At 47.7% G+C, this 13,791-nt stretch overlaps 8 protein-coding genes across 8 annotated transcripts; 4 read left to right on the top strand and 4 right to left on the bottom strand.

The window, feature by feature from the left end:
* Positions 1-311: 311 nt before the first annotated feature.
* Positions 312-761, bottom strand: FIESC28_04306 (uncharacterized protein; the record flags this gene model as incomplete). Its single annotated transcript, XM_031158453.1, has 5 exons — positions 312-316; positions 366-456; positions 506-579; positions 630-667; positions 721-761. The coding sequence occupies 5 exons, from the start codon at positions 759-761 to the stop codon at positions 312-314; spliced, it is 249 nt and encodes an 82-aa protein (XP_031017599.1).
* A 559-nt stretch (positions 762-1,320) lies between these two features.
* Positions 1,321-2,732, top strand: FIESC28_04305 (uncharacterized protein; the record flags this gene model as incomplete). Its single annotated transcript, XM_031158452.1, has 2 exons — positions 1,321-1,512; positions 1,569-2,732. The coding sequence occupies 2 exons, from the start codon at positions 1,321-1,323 to the stop codon at positions 2,730-2,732; spliced, it is 1,356 nt and encodes a 451-aa protein (XP_031017598.1).
* Positions 2,733-2,946: 214 nt separating this feature from the next.
* On the bottom strand, positions 2,947-3,969 carry FIESC28_04304 (uncharacterized protein; the record flags this gene model as incomplete). Its single annotated transcript, XM_031158451.1, has 1 exon — positions 2,947-3,969. One exon carries the CDS (start codon positions 3,967-3,969, stop codon positions 2,947-2,949), a length of 1,023 nt encoding a protein of 340 aa, XP_031017597.1.
* Positions 3,970-4,980: 1,011 nt separating this feature from the next.
* On the bottom strand, positions 4,981-6,948 carry FIESC28_04303 (uncharacterized protein; the record flags this gene model as incomplete). The annotated part of the gene is made up of 1 exon (XM_031158450.1): positions 4,981-6,948. The coding sequence occupies one exon, from the start codon at positions 6,946-6,948 to the stop codon at positions 4,981-4,983; it is 1,968 nt and encodes a 655-aa protein (XP_031017596.1).
* Positions 6,949-7,920: 972 nt separating this feature from the next.
* Positions 7,921-8,527, top strand: FIESC28_04302 (uncharacterized protein; the record flags this gene model as incomplete). Its single annotated transcript, XM_031158449.1, has 2 exons — positions 7,921-7,968; positions 8,021-8,527. The coding sequence occupies 2 exons, from the start codon at positions 7,921-7,923 to the stop codon at positions 8,525-8,527; spliced, it is 555 nt and encodes a 184-aa protein (XP_031017595.1).
* A 1,323-nt stretch (positions 8,528-9,850) lies between these two features.
* On the top strand, positions 9,851-10,416 carry FIESC28_04301 (uncharacterized protein; the record flags this gene model as incomplete). Its single annotated transcript, XM_031158448.1, has 2 exons — positions 9,851-10,345; positions 10,399-10,416. 2 exons carry the CDS (start codon positions 9,851-9,853, stop codon positions 10,414-10,416), a joined length of 513 nt encoding a protein of 170 aa, XP_031017594.1.
* A 938-nt stretch (positions 10,417-11,354) lies between these two features.
* FIESC28_04300 (uncharacterized protein) lies at positions 11,355-12,272 on the top strand (the record flags this gene model as incomplete). Its single annotated transcript, XM_031158447.1, has 1 exon — positions 11,355-12,272. The coding sequence occupies one exon, from the start codon at positions 11,355-11,357 to the stop codon at positions 12,270-12,272; it is 918 nt and encodes a 305-aa protein (XP_031017593.1).
* A 410-nt stretch (positions 12,273-12,682) lies between these two features.
* Positions 12,683-13,246, bottom strand: FIESC28_04299 (uncharacterized protein; the record flags this gene model as incomplete). The annotated part of the gene is made up of 2 exons (XM_031158446.1): positions 12,683-12,921; positions 12,976-13,246. The coding sequence occupies 2 exons, from the start codon at positions 13,244-13,246 to the stop codon at positions 12,683-12,685; spliced, it is 510 nt and encodes a 169-aa protein (XP_031017592.1).
* Positions 13,247-13,791: the final 545 nt, after the last annotated feature.

Raw genomic sequence — 13,791 nt, 5'->3', positions numbered from 1 at the left:
TGCGTGTCGTCCCTTGAGCTGTAGAGCAACGTCAAGATTGAGCTAACAGTGGGCCACCCATAATTTCAAGATCACGTGTGATTAGCGGTTTGATTCCGCAGTTTAGAGGGCGATGACGATGCAGGCAGAGAGTAGCATCGTGAAGGTGATACTTCAATGGTGATGAAGGATAACATGAACAAAGATTTGTATTCTATTTCCCGGGTAGTGAGTAGGATTTTATATCTCGAAAGATTAGATCACTGAATATTGCAATGACAGCCACCAACCTCTGCAGTTACCAATGCCGTATTCGCCAATACAGATGCATCTTATTCTATAATCATGTTAGCAATGTAGTGAAATTGGATATTAGAATAACGTACTCTTAACCCCTAGATGTTTCAAGTCATTCTCTTTGTTCTCCTCACGAGCCTCGGCCACCAACTTATCCACGCCTCGGTCTTTCAGTGCAACCTATGGCCTTTGTAAGCAAATGAAGTCCTTTGAAGCTCAATCGACTTACCTTGAGACAAGATTGATATTCTTTGAACATATCTGCGCACTCTTTGTTGTCCTTTTCTTGTCCTCGAAGGTACTCTGAATCTGATTAGTCTTGTCCTGCCACTGACAAAGATGGATAAACATACTCTCACTGTACCATTTTAAGAAGCAGGTATCATAACGCCTAAAATTATGAATTAGATGAGACTTGAAATCGGTAGTCAGAATTGAGCATACTCCTTGATTTCGTTGCATTCTGGTGCTAATGAAGCTGACATATTGAGATGACTGGGAAATTGGAATTGGTAAGTGATGTAAGTATTGAAAGTATGAGCTTAGGTCTAAGAAAGATGCCAAGTTTAGTAGCCGCACTCCACTAGAGTATAAGAGCTACAGCAAGTACCTCAGGTTGAACTTGGTCCATGAAAGCCTAGGTATACTATAATTGTTTCTACTGTTGGATGTATCTAGGTATAGAGCTTCATTGAGACTCAGTCTTCTGCTCATTAGATGCCTATTAATAGTCCACAAACAATGACAATTTCATTGCGTCGAGTGTAACTCAATAAGACAATCGGAATCAAAGGATTGTTAGTGGCAGGTACAAGCTTCTATTGGCTAAAGCTCCTACCCGCTCCGGGAAACCCCACAAAACCGTCCAAGCTCACCCTTGAACTCTTTGTCGCGTCTGAACGCGACTCAAACTGAACACACTCGATCGATTCTTCTTTATAAAGTCCAACAACAATTTCGAGTTTTCATTTTCGTTTTTCTTGTAAACTCCGACAAAATCCAAGACTATTAATAATCTGATCATAAGTCTATAACAACTCAAAAATGGCCCCGTCAAGTGACGAAATCCGGCAAGCACTGCTTGATGCGACTTATCAAGTCTATCAAGCTACACCCGAAGAGACTACAGTAAACAAAGTCCGCAAGCAGACCGAAGAGAATCTCGGTCTCGATGATGGTTTTCTGTCGAGTGAAGACTGGAAGAAGAAGAGTAAGGATATCATCAAAGAGAGAGTCGTAAGTTTCACTTATAGCCATTCTTATCCCATTCCACAAACTCACAATATTCTTAGGAGAAACTTATGGATGGATGGACTCCCGAGGAGAAGAAGGAAGATGCTTCAGACGGAGAGGACGAGAAGGCTGCCGGCATGAAACGTTCTTCTCCAGAGGCCGAATCCCCTCAGCCAAAAGCCAAGCGTCAGAAGCGTTCGCCTAAGGCAAAGCCTGCGCCTAAAGCAAAATCGAAGAAAGCTGCCAAAAAGGGAGAATCTGATGCAGAGTCTGAGCCCACTGAATCTAGCGAGCTCAGTGAGCTGAGCGACATGAGTGAAGTGGAAAAGCCCCAAAAGAAGCGGAAGCAAGCAGCACCAAAGAAAGCGGCACCCAAGAAGGCAGCACCAAAGAAGACAGCGCCGAAGAAAGCGGCACCAAAACGCAAATCAAAGAAAGCCGTCTCCGAAGATGAGGACGAAAATGAAGATGTTTCCATGAACTCGGATGCTGGAACGCCTTCAGAAAAGGAAGATGAGGTTAAAAAGGACGAATCAGCTGATGAGAAGGCAAAGACTTCTGCAGATGACCAAAATGCGGATGAGGGAGAAGGAAAGTCACCCGCAAAAGGAGGCGAGGACAAACCGGTTCTTGACGATGAATCAGAGCTGTCAGACGTGCTCGATGAGCCCCCAAAGCCCAAGCGCAAGAAGAAGGAAAAGAAGGAAGGCGCAAGCAAACCAGCAAAAGCACCTAAGGCCGCCGCAAAGAAGAGTTCTGTGTCAGACGACCCCAACACTGAGGAGATCAAAAGACTACAAGGCTATCTTGTGAAGTGCGGCATTCGAAAGCTCTGGCACAACGAGCTGAAACAGTATGGTGATGACGCTAAAGCCAAAATCCGCCACCTGAAGAAGATGCTCTCCGATGTTGGAATGGACGGCCGCTTTTCAGAAGCCAAAGCGCGAGAGATCAAGGAGAGACGTGAACTCCTTGCCGAAGTTGAAGCTGCTCAAGCAATGAGTTCCATGTGGGGTGTCGAGACAAGTGGCCGTGCAAGCCGAAGTAAGAGCAAGGGCAAGAAGATTGTTGAGAGCGACGGTAGTGACGCCGAGAACAACGACAACAATGATAATGATGATGACGACGACGACGACGATGAAGGAGAGAGCTCATATGCCGCGAGACGTAAGAGAGCCAGGGCGGATTTGGCATTTTTGGGCGATGATTCCGAGTCCGAGTAAGACCTTTAAGGAACTCTACCCCTATTACTATTGCATCCATGGGAACATAATTAAGGACGACGGGATGTATGATGAGCAACTTTGTACAACACAACACAGGATTAGGGAAATGGCAATTACTTGGGTTTGTTTTCCAATTGTCTCAAAATAGCTAGGCGTTAGTAAATAGCCTCTGTCCAATTGATATTCTTTTCCTTTTGATATACTATCCAACTTAGTCGGACCACGCCTTGTAAACGGTTCTAGCACCGTATGTCTCGCCCTTCTTGAGCAGGACCTGGTTCTTCCACTCAGGCACGTTGGCCGCGTTAACATATCGAGCAGGCTCACAGCAGAAACCAGCACGGGCTTTGCGGGCAGGCAGACCGTTGACGGCGGGCACGTTAATACCAGCTCCGGTGTAGATCTGGAAAGTGGGCTCAGTGCTGTAGACTTCCAGGTTGATGCCGGAGCCACCGTGGTGGACCTTGACGTTGAGGTTGAGGGGTGAGCTGCGGGTGTCGAGAGGTACAGATGAAGGCTCCTTATTGAGGACGAAGCAGTGGTCGATGTTGGGCTCCTGGGGACCAAGGGTGAAGGTCTTGTTGGCTTCGACGCCAGGGAAAGACTCGATCTTGCCGGTGGGAATGAGATCATCGCCAACAGCGAGGTAGCTGGCTGTGGGAAGAGTCATTTCTGTGTCGGCGATGGTCTCCTTTCCGCTGGGGTTGAAGTAAGAGTGGTTGGTCATGTTGATAACAGTCTCGTCAGCACCGCCAGTGAGCTTGGCCTCGTACTCCATGGCGAGAACAGTGACGTCCTTGCCGTCGACCTTTTGTGTGCCGGTTGTGTAAGTAACGGTGACCTCGACGGTACCAGGGTATCCCTCCTCGCCATCCTCGCTGGTGAGCGTAAAAGCAACGCTCTCGCCGCCCTCAAGATTCTCTACGCCAGGAACCTCGCGGGTACCGACAGGCTTGGGGCCGTCCCAGACACGGCTGCTCCAGCCAACTTTGCCGCCGTGGAGATGGTTCTTTCCATCGTTGGCAGCGAGAGTGACTTCCTTGCCGTTGAGGCTGCTGATGCGGGCGTCCTTGATGCGGTTGGCTACGCGACCAACGGTCACGCCAAAGTAAGGAGAGTTGTGCTTCTCATAGTCTTCTTGTGTGGGGAAGCCCTGGACGATGTTGACGCCGTTGACGACGAGGGACTGGATAATGGCGCCGAGAGGCAGGAAAGAAATAGAAGAGTTGGCCATTATGATCTCACTTTTATGGGTTAAGATGAGGATATAGATTTATATGAGGGTGTGGTGTTGGGTTTATATAGTCTGGTTGTTGAACAGAGCCAAGGATGAAAGAGAACAAGTAACTAAGAAGACAGAATTAAACTGATCTGAGAATGCAGCCAGTTTTATATAGGTACGTATACACGTATACAGGTTGTATCTTTGTATAACTCGACTATGGGATGTGGGATAAATGGGAAAAGCTGGGGGACCCATCATGACACTCCATCTCACGACTTCAGGCTAAACTGCAAATGGGGTCATGAGCCGTGGGGTATGTTTGTGTCCTTTAGTGAATAGTCCAATTAACTATGAGTTCTTTTTCTGTTTATGCCTCTGAAACTTCGGTCGAACTGGGCCGAATACCCCCGATGTCATGGGCAAGAAAGTGCCGCCTTGTGAGAAGTTCGAGTGCGGGGTGTTTGTGTCATGGGTGCTCCATCATATCACATAATGAGTGGTGCGGTTGTATGACCAAATATTAGTCCCAGGCTTGTGGTAGGCTTGTGCAGTAGTGTATGTGTTATTATTCCATAAATGAGGCTCAAATTAGACTATGCAGTACTTCGGACTGTTTCATTCGTTCTATGGAGACATTCTGTGTTGCTGTTGACAGGTTGAAGGTGTCTTTCTAACCCATGATCGTCATCATGGAGCTATGTCCATTGGTTCCACAACTAAAGTCACAGCTGCAGTTACAGTTACAGCTACAGGGCAGCTTGGCATAGCAGATGTAAGCAAACACCAGGACTCAACCAAGATTCACAATAGGCTAATATCAAATAGAGCAGGCAGATATTCAAGTGGTGATAATGTACTTTCTAGATTTGTGTAGTATATATACGTGAGAAGTGTGTCCAAAAGACACTATCAACTTTTTGTAGCTCTAAAGATGCTATCAAAATCATAAATCGCGAGATGTGGTATCTTAAATAAACAATAAATCCAAATCATGTTTCCCAGCATGAGCCAACGCTCTCTTTACCACTCCAGGCGGTCGTCACAGACCAGCTTGACGTCGAATCGCTCATTGCCCTTCCAAACCTGTCCAGCAGAGTTGCAGCCAGCCACAATCGTGCGCAGGTCGCTAATCATGCCTCCAGGGCCGCTAGCAAAGACGGTTGTGGGACCAGTGATGGTGTTGCTCACAAAGTCGTTGACAAGCTTGGGAAGGTTGGGGTGACGGTCCTCATCCTCGATACCTTGACCGATCTTGCGGACAGGGACGTCGGTGCCGCAGGCACAGCTCTCATCGATCACATCGGAAGAAGAGGATGATGAGGAGGGGACAGGTCTAGCAGTATCCTTGGCATCCTTCTCGTCCTCCATTCGGACTTGGGAGCCGGTTCTGCTGCTGGCGTCTCGTGTAGCGTAGACTCGGATCTTGAGGTTGAGGGCCTTCTGAGCTTGTTGCAAGAGATCCATCTCTTCTTGAACCCACTCAGCGTCGGTAGTGTGACGGATAGCCCAGATGAGCTCAATCTTGCGGTCTCGGGAGATGGGTGACCGGGCAAGTTCGAGGAGGACGGGGAGGACATAGGCGATACCAGTACCACCAGCAACACAGACAATGTTGGTGTCAGGTGTGACGTGGTCCATGGTGGACTCACCGTAGGCGCCGGTGAGGATGATGGGTGTGGTAGCTGTCTCAGAGGTCTGGAGCTTCTTGACGGCGAGCTCAGCCATCTTCTTGGTTTCACCTCCACGAGCGCGCATGATGTACGAGTGCTTCACAACGCCATTCTCGACGTAAGGAGCGTTGATAGGAGTAAAGGGGTGAGACTGCCAGATGCTGCTCTCGGTGAAGCAGAGGAAGTAGTGCTGGCCAACCTTCCAGGCGTCTTGGTCGTTCTGGAGATCGAATCGGAGAATGTCGCCGTGTTCCTCATCGGGGAATCGAGTGATAGTGGCATGGGCAGCTTGGAAACCCATGTTTCCAGAGGGAAGGTGGTGGTAGTGGAGGTAGGCCGTTCGAAGGAGTCGGAATCCACGGTCAATGAACCAGAAAAGGAGAGATGGCAGCAGGAAACACTTGAGCTGCTTCCAGTGGCCCCAGCATGCGCCAATGTAAACCATGGCGAGAACATAGTGAGACTTGCGGAAGAACTCATAGCCTGTCATGCGAATGCCCCAGGGTGTGCTGCCGATGAGAAGGAGAAGCAGCAAGGTCATGGCCACAACACCCCAGATCATGTACTCCTGGACAATCCAGTTCGCGGCAACGTCAGGCTGAGGCTGGTAAAGCTTAATCTCGACAATGCACCAAGCAATGGTGTGAAGGCCACTCTGGACAAAGATGACATAACCCAACCAACGGTGCATGAAGATGAAGCTCTGGTAGGGCACGCCGGTAATGAGAGAAAGAACAGACTCTCGGCTAGCCAACAGAACAGATAGAGGAGTCAGGGCGTAGGCCAGAATACCGATTCTATCAGACCAAGGACCAAGAGAAGTGCGAGTGTTGTAGACTCCAGGCATGTTTTTGACGGGAGTGACCCAAGTCTGATAAGTCAAGCCAACGAAGCTCCAGATAGTGAGATAACCGACAAGAGACAGGAGAACGCCAACTTGGAATCGAGTAGTTCGGCCAAAGATGGTGCGGCAGGCGTCGGGGAGAAGATATCGTCGAGTAAAAGAAGCGATGCTGCGGCGGACCTTGGTGAGGCCAGCCTTAGAGTTGATACCGGAAGCAATTGCTGGAGCTGAGGGGATGCCGACAAATCGAAGAATGGCCCAGATGAAGATGATTCCGAGGATAGTAGCCCAGAGGATTGCGCTGTAGAGCATGCTCACATCGTGAGCGTGGTAGACGAGATCAAGGTACTCGCAAGAACCCTTGTCGTTTGTGCAGGGAAGGGCACGATCAGCGTATCCCCAGTGAGGCTCAATAGTTGTAGCCTCACTCATATTTTGGATGTGGCGAGCATCCAGCTCGTTTAAAGACGCCATTGTGAGGTTGTGATGTATAGGTAGGAGGATTGAGTGTGTGGTTGGAGAAGTACAACACCTTATTGGTCCATAAGACTTAAAGTCAGAGTGAAGGATGTCCTGCAACCAACGAACCAGAGAAGAGATGAAGTGAGTGTCAAGTAGAATAGATCATAAATTAGAGGACGAGAGATGTCATTAATAGGTAGATAGAAATACGAATTGAAGGTGTTTGCCGAGACGACCCAAGCCATTACCCAAGACTAAAAGGAATAGAAGGCTCCACTAGACCTGGGCTAGACCCAACATTTGAGCATGTTTGAGGAGTTGTTTAATTGTGGACATGATGATAAATGGGAGGATTCGGAGGTTCTTGGCCCGGCGAAACAATCCATATTGAGTAAACGTTTCCTGTTTACTTGCTCGTCGAAGAGTACCTAGCCTGGCTGCTATCCCTCAAGGTTTTGGAGGGAAGAGGCGAACAATTAGAGTTGAGCAGAAATGAGCACGTTTTACAGGGATTAGAGCCTCAAGATCCACTATAAACCTCCACTATAGTCTTTCTAGACTCCGCAGTACCGGATTTCGAGACTCTCAATCCTCGATATGAGCATGTTTTATACTATCTGCCCATTAATCACTAGTAGAGATTCGGATCTCGCCATGACATGGAATAATATCCCCTCATTAATATCCATCTGTTCCCGCGGCAAGACCCTTAAACACTTGCCTCTATCCTCTCACTGATATCACTTTCTATTTCTCCGGATTGCATCTCCAAGACCAAGAACTCTTGGAACCAGCTCAATCATTCTCAGTGGACCTCACAACTCCTGGCTCATCTACTCTACTTATTATCCCTGAGTCGGCCACTCATTCTCTAACTCAAATCTCCATCTACCCTCCTTGATCTGCTTTTGCCAATACCTCAATCACACATAATTACCTGATAACCACCCACCAAACCAAGCAAATCACTCAGTTATCCCAAACATGGACCACGGAGGAATGGGCAGCGATGGCGTGGCCTGCAAGGTCGAGGTAATGACTGACTCCTAACCCAAAATCCCACCAATTGATATCTAACTTCAAGTCTCAGATGCTGTGGAATTGGAATACAATTGACGCGTGCTTTCTTGCCTCGTCTTGGCAGATCAAGAACCAAGGAATGATGGCCGCTACTTGCATCGGAGTTATCCTTTTGGTAATTCTCGTCGAGTTCTTCCGTCGTCTAGGAAAGGAATACGACGCCCTTCTTCAACGAGGCTTCGAACGCCAAGCTACGACTCACAGCGTTGCTCTCGCCGCCGCCGGATGCACGGGAGCGGTTGTGCCCACGCGACAGACTCTCACCTACCGCGCATCGCCTCTCCAGCAGTTTATCCGCGCCTTTATCCACGCCGTTACATTCGGAGGAGCTTACATTGTGATGCTTTTGGCAATGTACTTTAACGGATATGTCATCATCTGCATCTTTATCGGTAGCGGATTGGGCAAGTTCTTCTGCGACTGGCTTGTCGTGAGGATCGATCTGGAAGGACTAGACGGTCCCGAGGACAAGAACAAGGGGATCGAGGAGACCACGGTCTGCTGTGGTTAGAGTGCGATCTGTTTGATTTCGAAGCGTTGAGATGCGCATGTCTTTTATATACAAATCTGTCATTTAGCGATACCCAGCAAAAGCACATTAGAGTCGAATTCAGTCAGGAATTATAATTACCATGACGTTCATTTAAACTTCTCGAAATATGCTACATAAGAGCCTCCTACTATGACATACAAGTTTTGCTTCAAGACGAGTTTCTGATCCGTTGATCTTATCAACCTAAACACTGCGATTGTGCTCGGTCATGACGCTCAGGCCGTATCATCATAGAGTGTCTTAAGTCATGATACGAAACTGAGCAGAAACCACACGCTTGTGTCATGATCTTGAATTTTCAAGCCGTCAGAGGTGGCAACCTGAAGAATATATAAGTTTAAGATGTCATTGATGACCTTAAGGTCATACAAGTCGGGCATGAGCGACGTATATTGACCTGTTCCTGCAATGTTTCACAAATTTCTTTCCATGTTTCATGATAAGTCGTTAATATAAACATTTCGGTTTCGGCTCAAGTACATTAAGCATACCCCGCCATCAAGGTCGAGAGATGGAATAGATTGATTGAAATGAGACACCTTATTAGCCAGTGAGAGTCTAGCCTCTGAGATATCGCCTATTAATAAGACTAGACGATGTATCACGGGTGAACCAGGACCGAGCGTAACGGGAGCACCAATGTTTGAAGCAATCTCTGTCTAACTAGAACAGGATAGCCAATCGTTAGTAAGTCTATCAAAGCTGATGACATGGATGAAACCTGTCGGCATTTGTGCATTTGTTTGGTGTATGAGCGGTAGTGGAGTAAAACAACTCGAAATAACTTGCTCATATATCTCTCACCTCACAAAGCTCATCGTCTGCCTCAACCGTCGAAACACAAGAGATATGGTGTTTGTATTCATAAACATCTTTCCATTGTCACGAGCAAATAGGCTGAAATTGTCAAGGGGCTGTCTTAGAAGGCCCATATTGGATCTGTGATTTGGTAGCGCATCGAATGTTGAGTGTAAAAGGTCAGGGCGCTCTGAGACGAGGATGGTGGCTTCTTGTGCTCTGGCAGAAGCACCTTAATAAATTATGTGCTCAATTCAGCTCCAACCAACTTATGACCTGAGGTGATTTATTTCCATAACGCCCCGGTCGCCGTCAGATCTACCACGCCATAGATCAATCCACCATCGATATATTGAGTCAGATTGCTATTGTAGGACAACTAAGATATAATACTTGAAGTTCTGTCTGTCCTCTTGGTTACTCTTCATCTTATCTTAATCGCAACCACTTCTGTCCTTTGAATTATACACAGCAATATTCATCATGTCTTCATACTCTTCCAGTCTATCAAGCTCCTACTCAGGATCACCAACTTCAAGCTTCGCTTCTCTATCATTCAACAACCATTCTTCTGGCTTCGATGAAAGCGTAAACAGTGAAGTCGGAATGATCAAGACATGGTTCTCGGTATTAAACGACACCGAAAGAGAATCTGCCCTCACCTCCATCGCTGAACTACCAAGCCTTCGAGAAATCGAGCCCTTGATCCAAGCACTCAAGGAGCGCAAGCAGGAACTCTGGAGACAACAGCAAGCTCTCATCATTCAACCACCAGTCAAGCCCAAATGGGTTATGCCTGCGTTTCCTCACAACTCTCAGGATCCTCGATGGGCTGCCAAATGGCTTCGAGCTTTGAGGCTTCACAAGTATGAGCAGTGCCTGGTTGGATTGTCTCCAGCTCAGGTATCGCGCATGGAAGATGGGGATTTGCAACAACTTGGTGTTGATACTGTTGGTGCAAGAGCCAAGATGCTTCGAGTAAGTATTCCCAACTGCTATTCTTTTGATTCATGTCAACTAACAATGTACAGGCAATCCACAACAGATAAAGATCCATCTTATTCACTGCGCGTCTTATACAATACCAAAGACCAACTGGTTTGGTCATCAATTTGCTTTTGCTTACGACCGTCCCAGAGACGATCGCTCATTCTGAAATATTTCTTTTTAAATTCAGGGTCATTAGCGAAGGAGGAAAGCGTTACCTTTCACACCAAAATTTGTACATAGGCCTGAAGCGATCGATGGATAGTGGGCTGAGATCTGGTTGTAGTGGTGTTTAGGTGGTTTGATACTGGGAATTAGTGGCGTTTGAGCATGGATTTAGGGGATTGGAAAAATTAGGCTGCATCCGGCATTGCACAAGTTGGCGTAAATATCAAGACAATCTTTCACATACCTACTGAGTAGGATTTTATACTGTTAATTCATATCTCTTATAGTCATATCGGCCATGTTATGCTTTTGTACTTTAAGCTTGTGAAATTTGGTGATCAGCGGTAGATCTACGATTCAACTTCGGGCTGTAAATGAATCGAACGTGACCTCAACATTGGATCGGATCCGAACGTGACGCTGAAATTGCGGGTGAATCACGAGGCTGTTACTTGGCCCTGTACTCAAAGTCACGCAGCAATAAGTACAGTAATCTTTGGTTTCTTTCTCACAAGATACAAAGATCAGAGACCCAATTGGATTATACCCTCATGTCACATTCTCCCTTTGTACTCCGCTCTTTGGTTTACGGATACCCTACAGCGACTTACTAAAGTTAAGTGACCTTAATAAGAGCAAGTGGTGCTTGCGCAACGCACCTGCGACTGGTAAAGACCAAAGCCAATAGTTTCAAGTCCAGTTCGATCCAGTCCAGTCCAGTCCCGTCAACTCAGCGGATCCGTTCTATCACCAACGATATCTCGCTCAACCATCATCTGAGGCTCTTTGAACTGACCCTTGCTTGGAGCTGACTTCCCTCAAACAATGTACCATGGCCACCACATCACTGCAAACAAGTAGCACGCCAAAACGCAAGAGAGAAGAAGCATCTGGAACACCACCTGTACAATTCACCTTCGAGTTGGATCCTCTAACATTCGCTTTTCCCTCTCCTTCTACCACTGCACAGACCGAAGATGGAAGCAACAGTCCACGGTCATGGGTCACCCACAAGTTCCGTGGGCTCGCGCTGGAAAGTGGGGGCGGGGCAACCGTCAGCGGCAGTGAAGATAACGATAATCTCATGGACGAGTCGATTAGGAAGCGCCAGAAGCCCGATGAGACCATGAGAGAAGCAGATGCACCCCCGACTGTGCAAGAAGTCGTTGACCTCGATGGAAAATCTGTACGACCTTACAGTGAACCGCTGCCAGATTCCGAAAGCTGTGTGCAAGTCCGACTGAAAGAACCACACCAACACCGCCATCTCAAACAAACAGACGGCAACCTACATCATGCATACCCTTCCATCAACAGATTGTCTGAGTCAAAGTCAAGAGTCAAAAAGAGAACCGGTTCACCACCCTTACGTATGAAGAAACCATCACGACGCCCCTTTGATGACTCAGACCAAGAAGAGGTCCAAATTGTCGACCCCGTCAGAGCCGCATTGACTTGGCACGAAGATGAAATTACTATCTACGATCCTGAAGACGAGGACGATGATGGTGTTGGAATCAACGGAATCGGCTTCAAACCATCCCCAGCTCTTGCTCAAGCCCGCGCCATGAAACGGAGACAGCAAATGGCTGAGTATCGCAAACGAGAGGAAAGCGATGCACGAGCCCGACGTCGCCAACAACGAGGTTGCGGTTCAGGAGTCAAGTTCAAATCAGACGACCAGTCACCACCGAGAAAGGTCAGGTTCACGGATGCGGATGCTTCCAGCATCGCTATCACTACAGGATAACGACATCATTTTGGCGCGTATCAGCATGGAGCCACGGATAGGTTGGACGATGAAGCGGCTATAGACATGTTTGACGGCTACGCAGGCGTTTGGGATTTTACAGGAATTGGAAGCGCTACCTCGATGGGCAACACCATCTCTTTTACCTTTGTCTTTATCTTTGTACGAAACGGAACACAACAATTGCTGGAGAATACATCACAGGCCTCACCCGGCCCCTTTTATACCCTGGTCTCAAAGGGATCACAGTTATTTCGATTTGGTCCTGCATTCGCACAAGCACTTCTGCACCTTTTCTTATCGTCTGGGTGGTATTTTACAGTTTTTGCTTTATCTACAATCCGTAGCTATACCCAATGCAAAAGATATACTCTTACACACAAATAGTACATGACAGCTCAGCTCGATGGTTACCATATCTTGTACCATGGCTTTCCTGCCGCCTTCTTTTCGGCCTCCAGCTTATCGTGCTCCATCCTTGCCTCCTGGATCTTCCTTGCCTGCTCCCTTCTGTTCTCTGATACCACTTCGATGTGTCGTTTCATTTGGCGACGTTCTTCGCGGCGTAGGTACTGGCACCATTCGTATGATGCCATGCTTCCGAGCACAAAGACGCCTACAGCCCAGTTCGCAGCGCTGCCAGCATTGCCTACACTTCTTTAGACTATGTCTGGTGCCATAATGTTTTCCATAGCCGACTGACCTTTAATGACAAACCTCAATCCTCCAATACCAGCACCGGATGCAATTCCTGTAATGAAACCCTGTCGAGCGCAAGGAGTATTCGCAATGTTGGCAAAATCATCCTTCTTGATCATAGACACGGCCTCAGAAATAGTCGGTCGAGTATTCGTCGATGTCGCACCATTTTGTCCGTCAGTCGCAGCAGCGCCGTTTTGTTCTATGGGTTTCGACCAGACATGCAGAGTCTTGTCGCCGGGCTGAGGTTGCCCTTCCTGTGGATTTGAAGCCATTCCGGGCTATATTTGCGTCGCAATTGTTGTCATGAACGAATTGGTGATCAGCCAAAACTTCGACTTTAAGCTGCACGTGCGATTAGATTTGGGGGACCGATGACGCTCGACAATCAAGGCTTGCATCGGGGGTCCAGAAGCCAGGTCCAGACTTTCGACAGGTCCAGAGCCAGAGATGGTCTGTGCTCAAAGTCGTTGCTCTGTCGGATTGTCCATTAAACTAAAGTGGGGTCATCGCGTCGCGGAAGGCGCGTATCAACGCGTCTCACGCTTTACAATTTACTAATGTTCTCTTCGAAGACGGGGGGAACCAATCTCGGTCAAGGCTTTAGGGACGCCCTTCATTTGCTTGTTCCCACAGATACGCTCCGCTCATTGTTGACTTTTCAAATCACTTTTTTCTCTCTGACTATTTAATCTTCACTTTTGTTCTTGTCTTTTGACTTCCAATTCCTTTCTCTATATACCCATTGCTTCCTTCTTTGCATCGCCAGCGACCCGTCCGTCAAACCACCCTCCTTTAGGGGAGCTTCCCCTCCACGACA

The sequence above is a fragment of the Fusarium coffeatum genome (genome assembly GCF_003316985.1).
Source record: "Fusarium coffeatum strain FIESC_28 chromosome Unknown BRIP53273_contig_87, whole genome shotgun sequence".
Taxonomy (NCBI): Eukaryota; Fungi; Ascomycota; class Sordariomycetes; order Hypocreales; family Nectriaceae; genus Fusarium; species Fusarium coffeatum.
Note: the sequence above shows the minus strand (reverse complement) of the source record. Positions and strands in the feature narration are given on the sequence as shown.